Here is a 21,469-nt window from a genome sequence, read left to right as displayed (position 1 = left end):
ATGTTTGTTTCCTATCTAGGCAAAGGAATGTAGGATATGAAGGGTCTGGGTGTCATTGTATACATCACACATAACTGCATAAAGCTTGAAGGCTTATTTTTGTAAGTTCACAAGAGGGATGAAAAATAGATGGGACCCCTTTTAGACCTTAGACGTCATTAATGTTCCAATTAGGTTCACAGAGCAAAAAAGCACAACAAAAAAACCACTATTTTTTAGAGTAATCAGCATTTATTTGAGGTTGAACTTAAAATTTGAGTATCTGACTCCAAATGACAGTGGGTCTTGTTTGACTCTAGGAAGGATGAATGTTTTCTTTCAGTAGGGATAACAGAAGGACTCAGAGTTCAAAGCCTTTCAGAGAGATATATTCTTTATTGAAAAATGTATTCATACATCAAACAGGTACAAATTTATTAGGAAGGGTACTCTTTCCAATCATGACCATTATAACCCTTCTCTAAGTTAACAGATAATCTTCCAGAGTTGCTGCAGTTTTAAAAAAAAGAATCATCATCCTGCAAATGACCTGGTGATGGGTGTTGCTGAAAATTAGCTCTGTTGTTTCTTGGACAATAGTTATGGTCCATCATTGAGCTTATACTCAAAGTCAGAACGTGAACTTTATCATCATAGTTCTTGGAGAGCCCAGAGTCATCTTCTACATCACTATTATTCATCAAAGTAAGTCTCAAATGAATATTCAAACATAATGTTCTAAATATTGATGAGGGAAGAAGAAATCTAGAAATCTTCATCTGAGTAACATTTAAGGGAGTTGAACTTTGGGAATCAGTAATAACCAATGAATCAACAAATACTTATCAAGTACCTTTTATGTAGGACACTGTGCTAAGGCTGAGGCCCCCCTATTACTAGTTGCAGTTTAACTTAAGCAGCCATCTAGTTTCTTTCCAGACGCTGCTATTGTCTTATATCATCTCCTGCCCTCTAGACCAGGGTCAGAGATCTCTGGAGTCATATATGCTCTTTCCATATAATCAAAGCTTAAAGTTCAGTCCTGTGTCACTTCTGTTAACAAAAACAGTCATTGGCTACTGCCAAACTGAAACTAACTCTTATTTACATGGCTCACTTGTGTTGGGGCAGGGTACAGAGCAGGACTTTTTAAGTTTTTTCATGTGTTATGGACTATGTTGGCAGTCTGGCAAAGCCTCTGGACCTTTTTCAAAATCATATTTTAAAATGCGTTTGGGGGCAGCTAGATGGCGCAGTGGATAAAGCACCGGCCCTGGATTCAGGAGGACCTGAGTTCAAATCTGGCCTCAGACAATTGACACAAGCTGTGTGACCCTGGGCAAGTCACTTAACCCTCATTACCCTGCCCCCCAAGAATGCATTCAATAAAATGCATAAGATTACAATAGAAACAAATTCTATTTAAATAGTTATTAAACTACTATTTTTTTAAAAAGTTCATGTGGTTCAGGCTAAGAACATAAGAAAGATCATGGGCTCTAGAGTTAAAAGATTTAATTTTAGTTCTGGCCCTACCACCAACTTAGGTCATATAAAATCTCTGGGCTTCCCCCATTTTCCTTACCTGTAAAATAAGGGGTTGGACTACAGAGGCTCTAAAATCACTCCAATTCTAAATCCTACAATCTCTTCTTTTCTGCTCTAACATTCTCATTCATTTCCTGTGAGGGAATCCAGACTCTGGATTATAACTCTCAACTCCTCTCCTAATGCATAATGAATCCACATTTTATGACTTTCTCCTACCCCTTCTTCCCTCTTCTCCAAGCATCTCTTTCCAGAAGCAGGTTCTTCCTCCTCACTTTCCTTCTTTGTATCTGATTCAAGCCTGAAAATTCCTATAGGGCCAATATGTTTTAGGTATTAAAACCATATAACTGATGCAAAAAACTTACACAACATCCATAGGTGATGGATGTGTCAGACCACTTCTTTTCACAGAGAGAGAGAGTGATTCCCAAAAGGGGCTTATTATTGTTTAGTTGTTTTTTCAGTAGTATCTGACTCTTCATGACCCCATTTGGGGTTCTCTTGGCAAAAATATTCCAGTGGTTTGTCATTGCCTTCTCCAGCTCATTTTACAGCTGAGCAAACTGAGGCAAATAAGGTTAAGTGAGTTGCCCAAGGTCATACAGCTAGTAAGTGTCTGAGGCCAGATTTGAACTCAGGAAGATGAGTCTTCCTGACTCCAGGCCTGGCACTCTATCCAATATGCCTCCTAGCTGCCCCATAGTCATACAATATGCTAATAAATATATATTTGGTGCAAAACATTGGTTCCTAGTAAGATGCTAAGAGCTGTGGAGGGTTACAAAAGAATTATAAGAAATAGGTACAGTTGCTTGAGGGACAAGACTAACGACTAAAAAAAAATAAGAATTAAATTTTGGGTAAGGACTGCAATTGTAATAGACTAATAGGACCAGAGATCAAAGGCCAAAGGTACCTCAGAAGTAATCTAGCTTTACCCCCTCCCTTAATTTTACAGATGAGGAAACTGAGGCCCAGAGAAAAATGACTTACCCAAGGCCAAAGAGGTTTAAGACACAAAGATGGTATTTGATCCCAGGTCTTCCAGTTATAAACCCAGTTTAGAGAAGAAAAAGCTATACGTAAACTGTTAATAATCAGGGAAATCTTCATGGCTAATGAGGGATTTAAAAGTAAGAACATAATCGATGGATTTGATTTGGATAAATAGGGAAGAAGTAGGGATGAACATTCTATATAAAAGGAATATCATGAATACATGTATATGCAGCAGGAATTATTGTGGCACATACTGTTGGTCAATGAGTAGATCTTCCCAACTGGAATGCGTGTTGTATATTGGGAGAGTTGTATATATACATCAGTATGTTGTATGTACAGTGGTGTATAGATTGGAGAGGTAGAATTAGATTATGGAAGGTCTTAAAATTCCAGGTAGTCTATTTGAACTTTGCCCTTTGGACAATGGAGATTACTGTACATTTCTGATCAGGCAATTTTCAGGATGAAAGAAATGTTTTAAGAAGATTCAAGTTACAAGAGAAGCTGTATAGAGAAAGCAGAGCAGAAATCTCAGCAGAAGTCTTGGGAATCACTCACAGTTGTATGCTGGAAAGGGAGAATGAAAGCAGGAGCCAGGAAAGGAGAAAGGACAGTCTATTGTCATAGAAGCCAAAGAAGGAGAAAATTCAAGGAAGAAATGGTCAAGAATGACTGAAGGAAAAAAAAGTTAGGAAAATGATGCCTAAGGAGAATGTGATGCTGAGAAACAGGTTCAAATCCTCCCTACCTGTGTAACCATGGGCAAGTTATTTAAATTCAGTCTTTTTCCTCATTTTGAAAATGTGGATCATAATTCTTGTACTACCTTCCTTACAGAGTAATTGTAAGGAAACTGCCTTGCAAACCTTAAAAGTGCTACATAAATATGAGTTCTTGTTTTGTGACTGACATCAGTAGAAGTGGTCCCTAACCTGCTTCTGAAAGCATAGGACATCAAAGAAAGCAAGAATGGAGAGGGTGAGATTTGGGGGGAATTGAGGAAAGTGAAGCAGGCTTAGAATGGCAGTTATGTGAAGTATAATAGAGAACGTAGATGAATGTTGGAAAGCCATAAAGACCTAGATGAATTTGGGTTATATCAAGTGATAGTGGCCAGGTGTCCATGGTTTTCTGCTTATACTCCAGGAAAACAGTGCAACCCAGATAAAAGAACAAAGAAAGATCATAGGGAGAGAAGCAGGCTTGAAATAAATCCTGACTTTGGATTGGCAGGGCAGGCACAGTTTATAGTATGGGGGGAAAACACCCCTGGGTTGATTATGAACACCATACTGAAGTATCTGAGCATGGAATCAAATGTAGTCAGAAGAGGTCTAATGAACTGACTAAAGTAGAAAAGATAAAAGACAAAAATGAAAGCAGATTTTCAGTAGATGGGAGAAGAGACAAATTAGGAGGTTGTGGTCAGAGTGAGGGAACCCCAAGAGAAACATGCATTGCCACAAGTAAGAGGCACCATGGTGTAGCAGATAGAAAGCCTGCCTTAAAAACCCAAGTCTTGCCTCTGACATATACTGGCTGTGTGAATCTGAGCAATGTCACTTAATGTCTCAGTGCTTAGGCAACTCTAAAATGAAAAGGAGTTTCCCCATTAGGCAATTCCTCTACCAATACCTGTCTATATCAATACTGATTGGCTCATGTGCCCACAATTAAAAGACCTAACACAACTACTCCAAAATTATCATGAAAGGTACACATTGTTGGAAAAAAGCACTACATTAATACATAGGTATATCCATATAGAGAGATACATAATTATGAGGACCTAAGGAAATATACAGGGGGCAGCTAGGTGTTGCAGTGATAAAGCATTGGCCCTGGATTTAGGAGGACCTGAGTTCAAATTCGGCCTCATACACTTGACACTTACTAGCTGTGTGACCCTGGACAGGTCACTTAACCCTCATTGCCCTGCCAAAAAAAGGAAAAAAAAAGAAATATACAAGAAACACTAAGACACTGGCTTAGCAGTACCCTGACACAAGGAGATACTTAAGCACAGAGGCAATTGCTATTTACCCTCTCTCAGCCATTAAGAGCCCAAACAATAGCTAAGTGGCATAGTGGATTAAGCACCAGCCCTGGATTCAGGAGGACCTGAGATCAAATTCGACCTCAGACACTTGACATTTACTAGCTGTGTGACCCTGGGCAAGTCACTTAACCCTCATTGCCCTGCAAAGAGAGAGACAGAGAGACAGAGAGAGACAGAGAGACAGAGAGAGACAGAGAGCGTGAGAGCGAGCAAACAATGGTCAATGAGGTTTGGGCTGGGATCTATTGTTGGCCAATTTATGAGAGTCAAAGTGATTTGGGGTTAGGGCATGGTCCTTAAAAAATCTAGGCCCTAAACCTTTAGACATCTTGTGAGGTTTAAGCAATAAAAACTTATATTCCTTTGGGCTGAGCACCTGCAGGCAACGGTGTGATTCCTCATATGGATTAGAGGAGGGAAAAGGGAAAGGGACAGGGGAAGGGGGAGGGAGCTTCATTGCCCAACTAGAGTTTGCCAGTTGGGTCCTGGTGAGGCATGGCCTGCCTGCCTGCCTTCCTTCCTTCCTTCCTTCGTTCCTTCCATCCTTCCTCTCTCCCTCCCCCCTTCCTTCCTTCCATTTGTTTTGACTAGGTAAAGGAGGCCATTCTTTGCCACTTCTTACCTAGCTTTAATCACTGAATGGGTGTTGCCTCAGACAAAGTGTGACTTGGGAAAGACCTTAGCTTAAAAAAGGTCAAAGTCTCCAGCCATCTCCAGTCATCCTGATGTATATCTTGCCACTGGACCCAGATGGCTCTGGAGGAGTAAGGCTGGTGACTTTGCATAGCCCTCTCTCACTTAAATCCAATTCCCTGCAAGTCATGACATCACCTCCCTTTGTCTAGGTCCTCTTTGAGAAGGAAGAACAAACAACAACAACATTGCATTGGCACAGAGACACAGATACTTCCATACAGACCCAGAGACTAATAGGGAAACAAGAAAGAAAACAAGAGACAAAAATACAGGACACAAAATCAGGCACAGGCATGCATGGACGCAAAACTACCAATGTGCAGTAATAGAGGGACACAGAAATATACCTTGAGACATATCTCAATTATCAAACAACCCAACAAATGAGCATATATTAAGTACCTAAGATCTGCCAGTACACTATGTAAAAATGGCCAAAATAAGAGCCCCTTTCCTGCCCTCACGGAGCTTAAATTCACATTCTATCAGGGACAACAATGTATTCATATAGTAGAATTACCTGAGTGTATACAAAGTAATCCAAGGTAACTGGCAGAGTAGAGAGACAGAGACGGAGAGAAATCTATGGGAAAAGACACTATGTGACAGAGCTAAAAACTCTGCTTCTTAGGGAAGTACAATCCAAAGGAGGTATGATCTTAGCATGGGAAGGAAGGCAGATAAAAGCAGAAGGCTAACAACCGGATGTGGAAAGACACATAGACACTTAGTAACAAACTCTGGGCGAAAGAAACAATAAGAATGTATATGTGTATATACCAAAGGCAAAGAGACTCTTACACACCCAAGACATGGACACAGATCTACCCAAAAGCCGGAAGAGGAGCACAAACATGAAGGAACGATCTCAGCGCAGGGAGAACGTACAGGTAAATTCAGATCGCCAGGTACAGGGAACAACACAGACCCAGAGAATGAGAGAGAAGATATCCAAAGACACAGCTAAAATCAGCTCTGTCCTTCTCCTCCTCCCCTCCTCAGCCTGTTCTCCGGGCACCACCTCGGCGTCACTCCGTGCCCGGTCCTCGCTGCCCCAACCACCCCCCTCACCCCCCTCCTCAGTTCTATCTTTCCTCTGGCAACTTCTTTCCCAACTCGGTCTCCGCTCTTCCCATTTCGCTGCCTTCATCTCCCCACTCGACCCTGCTTGCTCCCAGCCCCAGCAGACATCTCCTTCTTTTGCTCGTTCCCTGAATAGCCTGTCCCTCCCCTGATTCCCCGGGCTCCTCTAGGGGCCCCAGTCACTTTCCAGGGCTGACGCCCGGCTCCTCTCACACCAATGAGGCCGCAGCATAGATTGGTCCCGTCCCACCCCCAGGAAGGTGTGTCCCGGGTTGCCTCACCTGAAACTTCCTAGGAGAATGAGATCCCTCCCGCTTTGGGAGGGGAGGGGCAGGCTAGGCGGGTGGGGCGGCTGGGGCCTGAGTCGGGGACTGCCGGCAGGAGCTGGGACCCCAGTGGCGATCTTTCTACTCAGACAGCCCGGACCATGTGACACTGACCAGGTGGGTGCCCTCCTCCTCCTCCCCTTGCCCCCAACTCAGGCTGAGCTCTAGTGGGGCGTCTGGGGAAGTGGGGAACGGTGGGGAAAGGAGGCCTTCCCAGCTGGGTCCCTGGGAGCAGGCTCCGGAAATGGGGGGCTGGGCAGATAGGCAAAGAGTTTTAGAGGTGTGTGTGTGTGTGTGTGTGTGTGTGTGTGTGTGTGTCCGTCCCCCTTGGGGAAGCGAGACGAGGAGGACGGAAAGTAAATGCTCCCGTCCGAAGAAAGTGCTCCAGGGTTCCCAACTCGAAAATGTTGTCCCTGCTCCGGGCTCTTAACTCTTATGCAGCCCCAGAAATCAGGGCTCCCGCCTGGAATCCCGGGCCCCAGAATCCCTTCAGTAGAGATCTAACCACCATAATAAGGAAGCCCTAAAGCACCCTATGCCCAGAAATATTTCCCTCTTTCCTTTAACCACACTTGGGACCTCCTTCCAAATACATACATACACACACCAAGACCCAAACATACATAGGGGCACACACATACACAACACATCCCTCTCGAGAATAAGGATGCTTCAACTAGAAATAAGAGCCCCTCCCTTCCCCCAACCTCCCCTCCCCAAATCCAAGTTCTGGAAGCTCCTCCCAAAATGTACTTCCTCCAGAGCCTCATGTCCAGAAACATAATTCAGCTTACTCGGTAGTCCACTTCCAAGAAGACACTTGCTGGGTATTGATCCTGCCAAGACTCCCAGTACTGGGTCCACACTTGGCCTTGGATTTTCTTTTCCAGACACACAATTCCTCGTCTTCATGAAAGTGAACTCTGGCCAGGGTTAGGTTGTCTTGTTGTCGCTGATAAATTGAGAGAAGGAAGAGGAGGTGGTGGTAGTAGTGGGAGGAGGATTTCTGTCCTTGCTTCCTTCCTCCTTTGCTTCCTTCTGGTGCCTTCTTTTGCACCCTTGTAAGGCCTTGTATGAGGCAGGGATAATTATCGTAGTACTCTCACTAGATCCTAGGATCATAGACTTAGAGCTGGAAAGGACCTTTGAGACTGTCAGATCCAACCCCCTCACTTTATTCATGAGGAAACTGAGGCACAGAGAGGTTAAATAACTTGCCCAGAGTCACATGGCTAGTAAGTGTCTGAGACAAGAATTGAACCCAGGTCTTCCTGACCCCAAGTCCACTGATATATCCATTAATCCTTTTACTATTTTGCCCCTTCTTCTGTACTAGTGTATATCCAAAACTTCCTGTTATCTCTGTACCTCCAATATAGAAGGACTTCTAGCCTATGCCTTAACATGCAACAAGTTAGCTAAATCATTTTTAAGGGCTCCAGATAGAAATAATCCTTCTTTAAGCCCAGGGAAGTTGTGAGAGAGGATGCTTTAAAGGAGCAGTTCAGCATTGGAGGTATGAAGTGTGCATGAGGATAAAGAGAGGAATGTATATACACAATAGATCCTGGCACAGGAGAGGGGTAGATCAGGATGTCCCCAAGATGTGGAAGGATTTGTATTATCAGTGTTTGTGTTCGAATAGGGCTGTGTCAGGATCTGACTGAGGACCAGGCAGGCTGGTTCAGCAGGATTCACCTTCAAGATTTGGACAGTGGTAAATTCAGGTCTATCTAGGTGTGTGGATGCACATGAAAGGTCACATATGTCAGATGTCAAGGGGTCTTAGCACACATAGTGTCAGTGTGGTAGATAGAAATGCCATACATGGTAGCTATGGGTAGTTAAGACAAGCACTGTCTTATACAGTATTTCATGATAGTAGCTAGGGAGTAGTAATACCCCTGGCATATAAAATGTCTGGGAGATAAATCAACCAATCAGTAAGCATTATTAAAAGATTACTTACTATACTGCAGGCCCTAGAAATTCAAGGTGGGGAGCGGGGCAAATAAAAATATCCCCTTGCCTAAAGAAGCTTACATTCTAATGGAAAAGACAATGTAAAAATAAATAGGTACTCTTGGCTCCCTAGTATTTATAAGGTAATGCCCAATGTAACATATAAAGTGTGTATGGAATGGAATGAATAAGGACAATTTTATACTGTTTCTATGGTGTAGGTGAATTGTTTTGCAAGTTGGGCCTAAGAAGTAGATAAGGAATTTATATTGTATCTCTGGTTTGTCTAAGGGTTATCATTCTGTTTTTTCTGGGTACTGTGACAATCAATCAATCAAATAATCAATCAATCATCAACCATTTATAATTAGGATATATAGCCAAGCAAAAGGTATTCTTTTTCTTTTCTTTCTTTTTTCTTTTCTTTTTTTTTTTTTTGCAGCTGATAAAAGTACACCCTTTTTTCTTGTAAGTGGGTGTGGTTCCAGAAAATCTGGGTTGTATGGTTATTGTCTTCCACTAGAGCCCTACTCTGAAGACTCTGACTCTTAAAGATATGGAAATAACTTGGGTTCTTAAAAACTACAGTAGCTAATTACAATTTCTGGAAGATCTTATCAAGTTGGGGGAAAAGCATTCACTTACAAGTTTCAAAACTAGAATCTCTTTTGCACCATTCCCCACTAAGATCAGAGATTCATCATTAGAAGTCTGGCCATCAGGAGATTATCCACCCCTCTCTTCCCCCACCCGCCACCCAAAAGTAGCTGCTAAGCTGTAGAGGATGTACAACCTGGTGAAACAAGTCACCTGGTTGTCTGAATTACTGAAGTATAGCTCTATTTATTATCTCTGTGGCCTATGGAGATTATAGTAAACACTACAGAGTCTAGATAGAAGTAGGTTGTTTTTGTTTTTGTTTTTGTTTTTGTCTGGGCAGTGAGAGTTGAGTGACTTGTCCAGGGTCACACAGCTAGTAAGTTTCAAGTGTCTAAAGATGGATTTGATCTCAGGTCCTCCTGAATCCAGGGCTGGTGCTTTATCCACTACACCACCTAACTGCCCACTAGAAGCAGTTTTGTACATGGCACACATAAGGGGGCTAGTGAATGTATCTACTACTCTTTGTGTCTTTGGTATGAATTCCATATGTGCTATCTATGGAAAGACTCATATCACCTTGGTGTCTTAAAGGTAAGATAAGAGTTGTTATATGATATAGGCAGTTTCTTTTCTTTTTTTTTTTTTTAGGACAGTGAGGGTTAAGTGACTTGCCTAAGTTCACACAGCTAGTAAGTATCAAGTGTCTATGGCTGGATTTGAACTCATGTCCTCCTGGATCCAAGGCTGGTGCTTTATCCACTGAGCCACCTAGCTGCCCCTGTCATATGGTATAAAGAGAATAAATGGTACCCCATCATACATGATGTATATGTGGTAGATGGAGACATGTCGATACAAAATGTTCATAGACTGGATTGGATACAAGCTAGGTGTTTATAAGGTAGATAGATGCTATGTCAGTCATCGTCTATGGGAAAAAGCCTTTTAATTTTCCTCTAGTGTAATGTTATTGGAATAGATATATTCTATGGCAGGGTTTCCTAAGCTGGGGTCCACAGACTCCTCCCCCCAGAAGTTCCATGGATAAATTTCATGGAGGCAGGTGATCAGTGAACTTGGATGGGAAAAAAGACATCATTATTTCAATATAATTGGTTTCTTTTGTAAGTATGTATATCACACATTATATTACATATATAATATTTTACACATCATATATCAAATATAGTGTCATACTCTCTTTCTCTCTCTATCTCTCTATCTATCTATCTATCTATCTATATATAAAATGCATTTTTTTTAAAAAATTTTTTGGTGAGGCAATTGGGGTTAAGTGACTTGCCCAGGGTCACACAGCTAGTAAGTGTTAAATGTCTGAGGCCATATTTGAACTCAGGTCCTCCTGACTCCAGGGCCAGTGCTCTATTCACTACGCCACCTAGATGCCCCTATATTATGCATTTATAAACATCATAAACATTTTGAGAAAGGACTCCTAGGCTTTATAGACCATCAAAGAGGTCCATGATATAAAAAACAAGGCTAAGAACTCCAACTTTGTGGCATCTACGGAATAACAGGAAGCAAGGTACTTTCACTAGTTTTATGAGCTTAGAGGCACTCAACAATATATATGGAGTGAATGATGTCATGTGGTATCTTTTAAGGTAGATAAGGTGACCAGTTGTTCCTAGGGTCTTCAGATACACGAGGACCTGTAGTGTCGATGGTGTGATTGGTTTTTGCCATACCTAGTATCTTTGGAATTATTGGAACAATTCTTTGGGGTTTATAGAGACCATATCATAATGTCTTTGGAAAAGGTAGGGAAAGAGTCACTACAAGTATCTTCAGATAGAGAGGGAGTATGCTACTTTCTAGGTGTATATAGAAACCATTTAAGAAAATTGGCTTTTAGAGTCAGATAACCTGGGTTTATATTGTACCTCTGGCACTAGCTTTGTAACCCTAGACAAGTCTCAGGACCTCAGTTTCCTAATATGTTAAATAAAATTGTCCGACTACATGCCCTCTAAAGCTCAAGTTCTATGGTATTTATATAATAGAAACGGGTCTTTTTCAGTCCTGATATCTATTGAATACATAGATCCTATAGAACTCACAGAGTAAATGTACAATTGGACTGGATAAAAAGTAAGGGACACCTAGCATTTTTTGGTGCTTAGGGTTAGGACAAAATGGCATTAATGGAATATATAGAGTCCATGTAACACTTGGAGACTGGATAACATTGATGTAGAATAGCCACACCTGGACTGAATAAGGACTCAGTGTCTTTAGGTGGACTCGGCTGTTTCATATAGCATCTATGGAGTGAATGGGAACTATACCACACATGGTACACCAGTGTGAATGGCTTCACAAAATCACAGGACTTTCCAGTTGGAAGGGACCTTGACAGCCATATAGTCCAATGTAGAATGTCCAATAAAATTCCCTGGAACAGCAGTCATGAAGCCTTTGCTTGAAGCCCTCTGGTTAAGGGGAAACCATTAGATCTGGAGATAGCTCATTCCACCTAAAATTAGCTCTAGTTATTGGAAAGTTTCCCCTTGCATCGAGCCTGAATTTGACTGCAATTTCTAGCCATTGCTTCTAATTCTCCCCTCAAAGGCCAAGTCAAACAGGGCTCATTCCTCTTCACATGACAGTACTTGAAGACAGCTATTTTGTCCTACTTGACTATTCTCCAAGCTGAATGTCCCCACTTCCTTTACCTGATCAGTCATTGGAAGCAGCAAGGTGGTATAGTGCAAAGAGTGTTGGACTTGGAGTCAGGCATAGTGGAGTTTGAATCCTACTGCAGACATTTACTAGCTATGTGACCCTGGCCAAGTCACTAAACTTGACTGCCTCAGTTTCCCCATCTCTATAATGGTGATATTAATAGCACCCACTTCCAAGAGTTGTTGTGAGGATCAAATGAGATAATAATTATAAAACACTTAGCACAGTACCTGGTACACAGTAAACAATATATAAACATTATTGATGATGATGATGATGAGACCCTGAACATGTCACTTGTCTCCCTCAGTTTGTAAAATTAGAATACTTGTGCCTACCTCTCATGTGAGAATAAAACAAGATAATATTTATAAGACACTTTGCAAACCTTAAAGTACTAAATAATTGCTAGCTATCAGCCATCAATCAACAGGCATTTATTAAGTGCCTACTGTGCATCAAATCCAGCCTCAGACATTTGCTAGGAGTATGACTCTGGGCAAGTCATTTAAGCCTGTTTGTCTCAGTTTCCTCATTTTTAAAATGAGTTGGAGAAGAAAATGGCAATCCACTCCAGTATCTTTGTCAAGAAAACCCCCCAAATGGGCTCACAAATAGTCAGACATGACTGAAACAATTCAACAACTATATGTCAAGTACCATTCTAGGTTTTGGGTTCACGAATTTAAGAAGTGAGAACAGGGGCAGCTAGGTGGCGCAGTGGATAAAGCACCGGCCCTGGATTCAGGAGGACCTGAGTTCAAATCCAGGCTCAGACACTTGACACTTACTAGCTGTGTGACCCTGGGCAAGTCACTTAAACCCCATTGCCCCGCAAAAAAAAAACAAAAACAAAAACAAACAAAAAAAAAAGAAGTGAGAACAGTACCTCTCCTTAAGCTCACATTCTAATGGTCTTATATTATGAACTCAAGGTTCTTCACCAATGTGGTACCCTCCTCTGGATGCTCTTGAGCTCATCAGTGTCCTTCATAAACTGCTGCACCTATGGTAGAACACAATGGCCCAGATGTGGTCTGGCCAGAGCAGTGTAAAATGAGACTGTTTTCTCCTTATTTTCCATCATTATTCCTCACTTTCATCAGCCCAAGATCGCATTAGTTGTTTTTTTTCTGTTCGGCTACTGTATCACACAGTTGATTCATCTCGAGTTTTCAGTCTATCCCAAAACCACAGATATTTTTCAGACCTTTATTAATGTGATTCATAGCATTCGTTTTTGTGTACATTTATATGAGTATGTCTTCTCTTCTAATAAAATGGGAATTTCTTGAAGGCAAGGATTATTTCCTCTTTGTTTTTTAATCCTTAACTCAACACCTAACACAGCTCCTAAAACACCTAAAATATAGTAAGCACTTAATAAATACTTGGTGGTTGATTCCCTGATAGGGTAAAAAGAGCCACATTATATTTTGTAGCCATAGAGTTGACAAAAATCATCAGTCATTATATTCATATGATACCAATGGGTTGAATGGGTCAAAATTAAATGATGTATCTGTAGGATGGACAGAGGCCAGGTTTTACCCATTGTCTGTGAGATCTTCAGGAATGATTTCCCATCAAATGTCTGTCTGTCTGATGATCTACTTATATGGCTGTTATACATGGTGCCTCAAGACTGAATGTGGGACATTAACTTCCCTATATTCCTAAGTGAAACATTGGGCGTTCATGCAAACTCTATACACTGAGAAGAAGGATGGGACCTTGTCACCTACACTGGTGGTGGTGTCTGTTGGATAGATAGAAAGTCCTGCCTGATGGATATATAAGGTCATGTGTCTAGAGTTTACTCTGTTACCCTGTACATGTTTGTATGTGAATGAGACTGTGTCATTTTCTGTGTCTGGTCCTCACTGGGGAGGAAGCAGGCAGGCTGGGTGAGCAGGGTTGACTTTCAAGTGTGGGCTAGCCTGAAGAGGATGTACAATCATGTGTAACCTTGTATTTAAAACCCCCTAGGTAGTTCTGATGTGCTCAACTGGCCCTGCTGCTTGGACTCTCAGTAAAGTCTCAGGTTCCCTGGTCCCTCTAGTCTAAGGTCTTCAGTATATCTGATAATGGCCTTGGGATTCTGAACTAATAATATAATACCTAGCATTTATATAGCTCTTAAAGGTATTGCAGGGCACTTTACATAGGTTATCTCTTTTGATGCCCCATTTCAACTGGATTCCTGCATTTCTGCCTTTGCTTAGTATCTTGGGCCTTGCCTGAGTTGCTGAGCCTGAATTATATAAGCAATCTCCTTCCTGCTGTCTGGAGGAAAGTTACAAAGCTTCCCTTGGTCAGAGTATCTCCTGTCCTCGTTTTTTCTTGTATTTTCTTACTTGATTCACTAGTAGAATTTAATCATAGACCTCATATTTTTGTCTTTGCTCCCCTGTATTCAGCACAGTGCCTCCTTGCACATAATAAGTGGTTAAAACGTGTCTGATGAATTGGATTAAATATCAGGTGGTGGGTACCTGGCTGTACCAAACAGTATGTGTACTTACATGTGTCTTTCACATGTGATTGGATAGTTTAGGGATGTAAATAGCTAATGAATGACTTGTGGCACTCTGCTCCCTATCCAGGTGTGTATAATTGTCCATATCATTCAGTCATTGTTCCAACAGGTAGTATACAAGGCCTTGTACTAGGTTTTTGGTTTGGGTTTTTTTTTTTTGCGGGGGGGCACATGGATGAACAAGCCACAGACATCACCCTAAAGGACTCTGCAGTCTTATAAGGGAGTTGTTGAGCCTCATCAAGGACACAGGTACATAAATACACAATGAAAAGGTAAATAATAATAAATGCGATAAGAAAGGGATGACTCACATGCTATAGGGATTCATAGGAATGATCAATTACTTGCGACTAGGAAATATAATTAAGGAAAAGGGTATTTGGGCTAAGTCTTGAATGGAAGATAGAATGGGGGGGGGCTGGGCAATGAGGGTTAAGTGACTTACCCAGGGTCACACAGCTAGCAAGTGTCAAGTGTCTGAGGCCAGATTTGAACTCAGGTCCTCCTGAATCCAAGGTGGGTGCTTTATCCACTGTACCACCCAGCTGCCCCCAGAAGATAGAATTTTGAGAGGCAGTTGGGAAAGAAAGTCTTAGCTAGGTGGAAGAGATATTGTGAATAATGATATTGAGGCAAAACATTTCAGAGACTGTCCAGAGAGCATACCAATATAAGTGAAGCATGGGCTGGCATGAAAGAGAGTAGTGTGCTGGAAAGGTGAATTGATATCAGGTCATATAAGGTCTCAAATGCCAGGATAATCATTGTGGATATTAAACAGTGAGGGACCATTGAAGGTTCTTAAGTAACAACCTAATTGGAGGGGTGCTTTGGGTGAGTACTGTTGTAGCTGTGTTTAGAATGGATTAGGGAATGGATTAGAATGGATAGAGAGACTGGAGATAGGAAGACCACTTAGAAGATTCCAGTCATCTAAGAAAAAGGTAAGAAGAGTCTGAGAAAATAAAAAGAAGAAGAGTCTTAACCAGAGGAATTGTGGGGAGGAGAGGAGGAACAGGATTTGTAATGAAGAATGGGCAGAAGGAAATTCATATCATAGCCGCAAATACTTCTGTTGTGGGTTGGATAATGAAGACATGTATTGCTGGATACTTTTAGCCTTGAAAAATGACCATTAAAGGAAGGGAGAGCAAATGTCTCCTTTCTTTCTTCCTTATGGTTCCTATGAAAGGCAGTATTTCATAGGCTATTTTCAGAGTCAGGATAATTTGGATTCAAGTGCCACCTCTAACACCTACTGACATTGTCAGTAACTGACTGACCAAGTCAGTTAACCTCCTCCCATTGCCACAGGGAACCCTCCAAGGTTATAAGTTGCCGAAGAGTAGCCTCTGCAGTGGTAGAGGGAGTTTCTTCTGAATTTCTCTATGTGAGTGTAACCTCACTTACAAGCCAGAATTGATCCAGAACTCAGATACTCGAAAGCAAGCATAGGCTTCCCCAGGAAATACATTCTTCTGGCTTCTGTCTACTGGAAAATGTTTACCTTTCTTTCTCTTTAGGAATCAGCCCTGATGGAGGCTGAAGGGCCTCCTCGTAGAGCTTTGACTCCAGCAACAGCTCTGGAGGGACTCCACATCATTCCAACATCCCTCATGAAGGATACCTCTACCCCTGGCTCGGAGCCTGAAGCAGCAGAGACAGAGGACCCTGCCTGGGAGTGGGCAGAGGGTAATGATGTCTTTGCGGCTCAATGGAAAGATCTGAGTACGCCGGGCACAACTGAAGAGCCACCACCCACTCTTTCCCAGGAAGATCCTCTACCTTTGGAGCCTGACTACGGAGATGTCATGATTGCAGAGTCAACAGTTCAGAGATCTTCAGGGCTAGCATCCCAGGGCCTCCAAGAGGGACATGCACCTTTCATTCCCACAGACAGCTCTGTCTACCCCACCGTACTTGCTAGCCTGGATGTTGGCTCCATCCCCAATGAAATAAGTAGCAATATTGGGATAGAATCTTGGCCAGAGCTCCTTAACCCTGTGAAGGAAACAGTGAGCTCAGAAGCCAGTGAGACAGTGGAGAAAGGAGTACTCTGTCATGAGGGAAAAAGAGCTGCCCATCAAGAGGGGGAGTTCCAGGCTCAAGAGAGGCAGGAAAATGGAGGGCAAGAAGGTCTGTTGTATCAAAGACAAGAGGAGGCCAGGGACCTAGGGAGATGGAAGAAGCAGGAACAGAGGGAAGTAGAAGATGAAGGGAAGCTTGAGTGGATTGATGGACTCTCAGGAAAGCAGGAACTGGAGGTGGTAACATGTGTTCAAGGACAAATGGGAGAACCAAAGCAAGAAGATAAAGAAGGACAGTTCGATTTGGTTTTGGGAAAACAAAAAGGAGAGACATTTAATAGGGAGGTAGAAGATCAGAACCACAGGGAAGGATACCTAGGAGAAAAAGATGTGGAGAAGCAGGGTCATGGGAAAGTAGAAAAGGAGAAAAATCAAGGAAATGGGCTGGTAGAGGAGCAGGAAAAGGTAGATCATTATGAGAAGGACCCAGAGCTAGATGGGAAACAAGGGAAGATAGTGGATGAGAGGGAGGAAAAACAGGGACCAGTAGAAGAACAGTGGAAGCCAGAGGAAGAAGGTGAGGAAGAACAGGAGAATGTGGCTGAAGGAACATTGGAAGTAGAGGGAATGGTACAGAGGAATGAGGATGAGGAGATTCAGAAGCATTATGGTCCCTTCCCTTTGACCCAAGTTGCTCCAGGTGCCAATATTTCATGGGGCTCTTTCCCAGGAGACCCTGTTTCCACTTTCACAAGATCTGAGTCTCAGGAAGGGATGAACACTGAGTCTTCTAGAGTTCAGCTCTCCATACACTCTTCCTGCCCAGACTCTGCTCTGAGGCCTGGACAGAGATCATCAGGATCTCTCCAGTCCATCTCTCCTTACAGTCTCTCTGGAAAGGATTCTGAGAAAGAAGCAGAGCAAAATGGCTGGGAGGAAGAATGTGGTAGAGGGGACAGTACAATGCCCAGCTTGGGGAGTAAGCCAACACCTCCAAGACCAATTGCCATAGCTCCTAGAACAGAGACCTCAACTCCTTTCACTTATACTAAGGCGGATCCCAACATAGCCACCTCATCATCTTCCTGCCCCACTACTTTCTTTCCTTTTGGAGGCTCTTCACCCTCATCTCATCTGCCAGAATTCTCTAGATCATTTTCTTTTGATAAAGGATTCTCTTTTGACCCTGTGGGCCCTGATGCTGCCTTGAACATTCTCCACACACCCTCTCCTGGAGAGATTCCCTTGGTACCGTGTGCCAACTCTGACTGGGGCAGCACCCTAAATCTCCCAGACTCCTCTGAAGAAACTATTCAGTACCATGGGAGTAACTCTGCTCCAAGCTCCTATGGGGGAGGGCAGCTTCAGTATCTGGCCCAGACTCCAGCCTCCTTCCATCACTCTGAGTTGGCTCAGAGTCTTCCTGAGTCTGTCATCCACACTGTTGAGATCTCAGGAAGGGAGGAGCAGGCTAGGCAGGAGCACTCACCTCACCCTTCTTCCTTGAGCCAACTTCAGGGATTTACCCCAAATTTCGATAGGCCTGATACTACCCATAGCCAAACTTTGCATCCACCAAAGACAGAAGCCTCCATCTCAGGTGAACTTATCCATGACTCCCCTCCCTCTTCATCCATGGTGGAAATGGGATTACATGAACTGCTGCCCCCTCTCCCAATACGGGAGCGGCACAGTCATCCTCCCCTGGTGGGGCAACATAGCAGTCATTTTGCCAAGCCCCCTACCCCAAAACGGTATAGCCACCCTCCTACTTTGGCCTTAGCTTCAGTACTACCTGGCTCCCCTGAAGGACCTTCTCTCCCTATTAAGGCAAGACATAACCGACCTCTGCCATCTACTCCAGTCACAGACACTTCCCACCATACTCAGACTTCTAGGCTGAGGTACAATAAGCCGCTACCCCCCACCCCAGTCATGCCTCAGCCTTCCCATCCTCCCACATCTACCACTCTAAGTAAGAAATACAAACCTCTTCCTCCTCTTCCCATTTCGGATCCTGACACCAAGCCACCTCCACTACCCCCAAAGGCTAAGTGGAGAAGCAACAGTACTCATGGGATAATTGTGGATACAGGAGATCAATTGAGGTCAAAACCTGGCTCCTTCAAGGTACCTGGAGGAAACCGGGAAGTCCCTTCTCCTCTCTCTCCTGGACGTAGCTCCTGGCCTCCAGCTGTGGACAGGCCAACAGACTCCTTGACCTCTCCTGGCAGGAATAAAAGCGAAATGCATTCTCTGGCTTTCAGTAACATGACCAACTTCCTCCTACTGAGTCCTTCTTCCCCAATCTCTTCCATGACCCAGGACCCACAACATTCCATCCTAGGAGGAATCCAGGATGAACATGGGCACCCAGAAGGAACTGAAACCCTCACCAAGAGGACTTTGAGCAGAGGAGCTCTTCAAGGGGATGGCAATGGGCCCCGCAGATCCGATCGAGGTCTGGTTCGGAAGTCAGGGAAACCCAGCCATCCACCTTTGGAGAAAGCATCCAGCTGGCCACATAGGAAAGATCCTGGAAAATTCTTGGAAGTGAGTGGTGGGCATTCAGAGAGTCCAACTGAGGGACAGAACAAGACCAAGGGATGGAACCGGCAAGGCCTGCGTAGACCCTCTGTCTTCCCAGGTGATTCCCTAGGTAAGTGATGCTAAGGCCACCATCCTACACATTAGACCAATCGCAGGAAGTGGATTGAAAGAAGGGGCAGGGGTTGGGAGGGGCAGCTATGTGGCACAGTGGATAAAGCACCGGTCCTGGATTCAAGAGGACCTGAGTTTAAATCCAGCCTCACACACTTACTAGCCGTGTGACCCTGGGCAAATCACTTAAGCCTCATTGCCCTGCAAAAAAAGGAAAAGAAAGAATGGTAGGGGGTTGTTTGAAAAAAATGCTGCAGATCCCATTGAGACCACCTTCCCCATAACAGCCTTCTGTCCTCATCTCCTCCTCTTATGGTTTTTCCCTCATAGCCCCATGTGCTTTGTAACATGGCTTCTTATTCTCCCATTCCGTCCCCCAAGGCTTTATGTCTCCCACCTTCTCTCTTTCTCTCTCTCTTTTTTTTTGTAAGGCAATGAGGGCTAAGTGACTTGCCCAGGGTCACACACCTAGTGTCAAGTGTCTGAGGCTGGTTTTGAACTCAGGTCCTCCTGAATCCAGAGCTGGTGCTTTATCTACTGTACCCCCTACTTATCCCCTCCTTTTCTCTCTCTCTCTTTTTTTTTTGGGGGGGGGGGTGTTTGTTTTTGTTGGGCATCGAGGGTTAAGTGACTTGCCCAGGGTCACACAGCTAATAAATGTCAAGTGTCTGAGGTCAGATTTGAACTCACGTCCTCCTGAATCCAGAGCCAGTGCTTTATCTACTGCGCCACCATACTGCCCCACCTTTTCTCTTAATAGCATCCTCAATACCTTTTCTTCTCTCACATGATCTTTAGTTTCTTCCTTTACCAGCTCCCAACCCACAAATTTATTTATGCCATTAGAGTGAATCCTGGTAATAATATTAATAGCCAACATTTGTATAGCACTTACTATGTGCCAGGCACTGTGCTTTACATTATTTCATTTGATCTTCACGACAATCCTGGAAGGTAGGTGCTATTTTACAGATGAAGAAGCTGAGGCTATTAGTGGTTAAGTGACTTGCCCAGGAAGTGTCTGAGGCCAAGTTTTATCTCAGGTTTTCCAGATTCCAGGCCAAACACTTATCTACTGCCCCATCTTATATTTTCAGCCCTTCTTTCATGGGGAGTTCCCCAGGCTCTAATCCTACTCTTGAATCTCTGATCACACAGTATCAATTCTCACCCTCTCTGATTCTGGCTCAATTAAACCCTTGTCATCCCTTCCTTCTCCATTTTTTATCCAGTTTTCCACTCTCTACTTAAACAAGTTCCCATATTAACATAAGCCTAACCCTCCCCTCAGCTCCCATCTTTTATTCATCTTTAATCCCCAAAGAACAGAAAGTATAATTCATCTCCTTAACTACCCCCAGAGGATTTTGGGTGACTGGAATACCTCAGGGCCCTACTTGGAGTCAGTTGACACTTCATTCCATTTTAGGATTCAGTCTTATCAGTATAAGCTTCACATAGATACCATCCCCTTTGCAAAATCAGAATGGTCCTCCTACTTGTGTGATGCTTGCCAATGCTATACTCAATGTACGAAGCACTTCAGTATTTCCTTAACCTTCTACCTCTCCTTCTTTTCCTTTCCTCTCTTGCATGCTTCCTTACCTTATCTAATTCAAATCCTTTTCGTTTTTAGTATCCCTCTTGGCTTCCTTCTTCATTCCTTCATTCATGAACACTTGGCTCCTCTCTGCCTCTTTTCTTAATCCTCATGATCTTATGTTGTTCCTTGAAGGGGAATTTTTTTAAGTGGATTTCCTATCACTATTTATCTTCAAACAGTTCTGGATGACTGCTTGTTGAGAATCAAAAAATCTCATAGTTGGAATAGATTATATAAATCATCTATTTCAACCTGTAGATGAATAGAAATCCCCAAAGGATACTTCAGACTCTGTTCATCTGAAGTATCCCTATTTATGACATTTGGGGAGGGGGATATTGATGAATTTATGTATGTATGTATGTATGTATGTATGTATGTATGTATGTATGGAGAGAGAGAGAGAGAGAGAGAGAGAGAGAGAGAGAGAGAGAGAGAGAGTGTGTTATAGGGGAACCCAGTAATTGTCTAGGTCAATTCAGGCCTGAGCAAGAATACCCTCTCAAATATCCCTAACTAGTGGCCATTCGGTCACTCCTTGAAGACCTCAAAGAACAGTGAACTCACACCTTTAAAATGTTTCTGTTCCATTTTTATAGAGTTCTCATTATTAAATTTTCCTAGTGTTAAATTGAAATCTACCTCTCTGGAGCTTTTAACCACTGG

The 21,469-nt window shown here is 43.0% G+C and overlaps 1 protein-coding gene across 1 annotated transcript in view; it reads left to right on the top strand.

The window, feature by feature from the left end:
* Positions 1 to 6,416: 6,416 nt before the first annotated feature.
* The window catches only part of ARHGEF5 (Rho guanine nucleotide exchange factor 5), a 28,312-nt gene continuing 13,259 nt past the window's right edge, over positions 6,417 to 21,469 (top strand). Inside the window, exons 1-2 of the mRNA XM_043965140.1 lie at positions 6,417 to 6,813; positions 16,036 to 19,198. Of these exons, the coding sequence (XP_043821075.1) occupies positions 6,670 to 6,813; positions 16,036 to 19,198 (3,307 nt within the window). The 5' untranslated portion in view covers positions 6,417 to 6,669. The remainder of the gene's footprint in view (positions 6,814 to 16,035; positions 19,199 to 21,469) is intronic.

The sequence above is a fragment of the Dromiciops gliroides genome, chromosome 5 (assembly GCF_019393635.1).
Source record: "Dromiciops gliroides isolate mDroGli1 chromosome 5, mDroGli1.pri, whole genome shotgun sequence".
Taxonomy (NCBI): domain Eukaryota; kingdom Metazoa; phylum Chordata; class Mammalia; order Microbiotheria; family Microbiotheriidae; genus Dromiciops; species Dromiciops gliroides.
The sequence above is the reverse complement of the archived record's forward strand: the minus strand, read 5'-3'. Positions and strand labels throughout refer to the sequence as shown.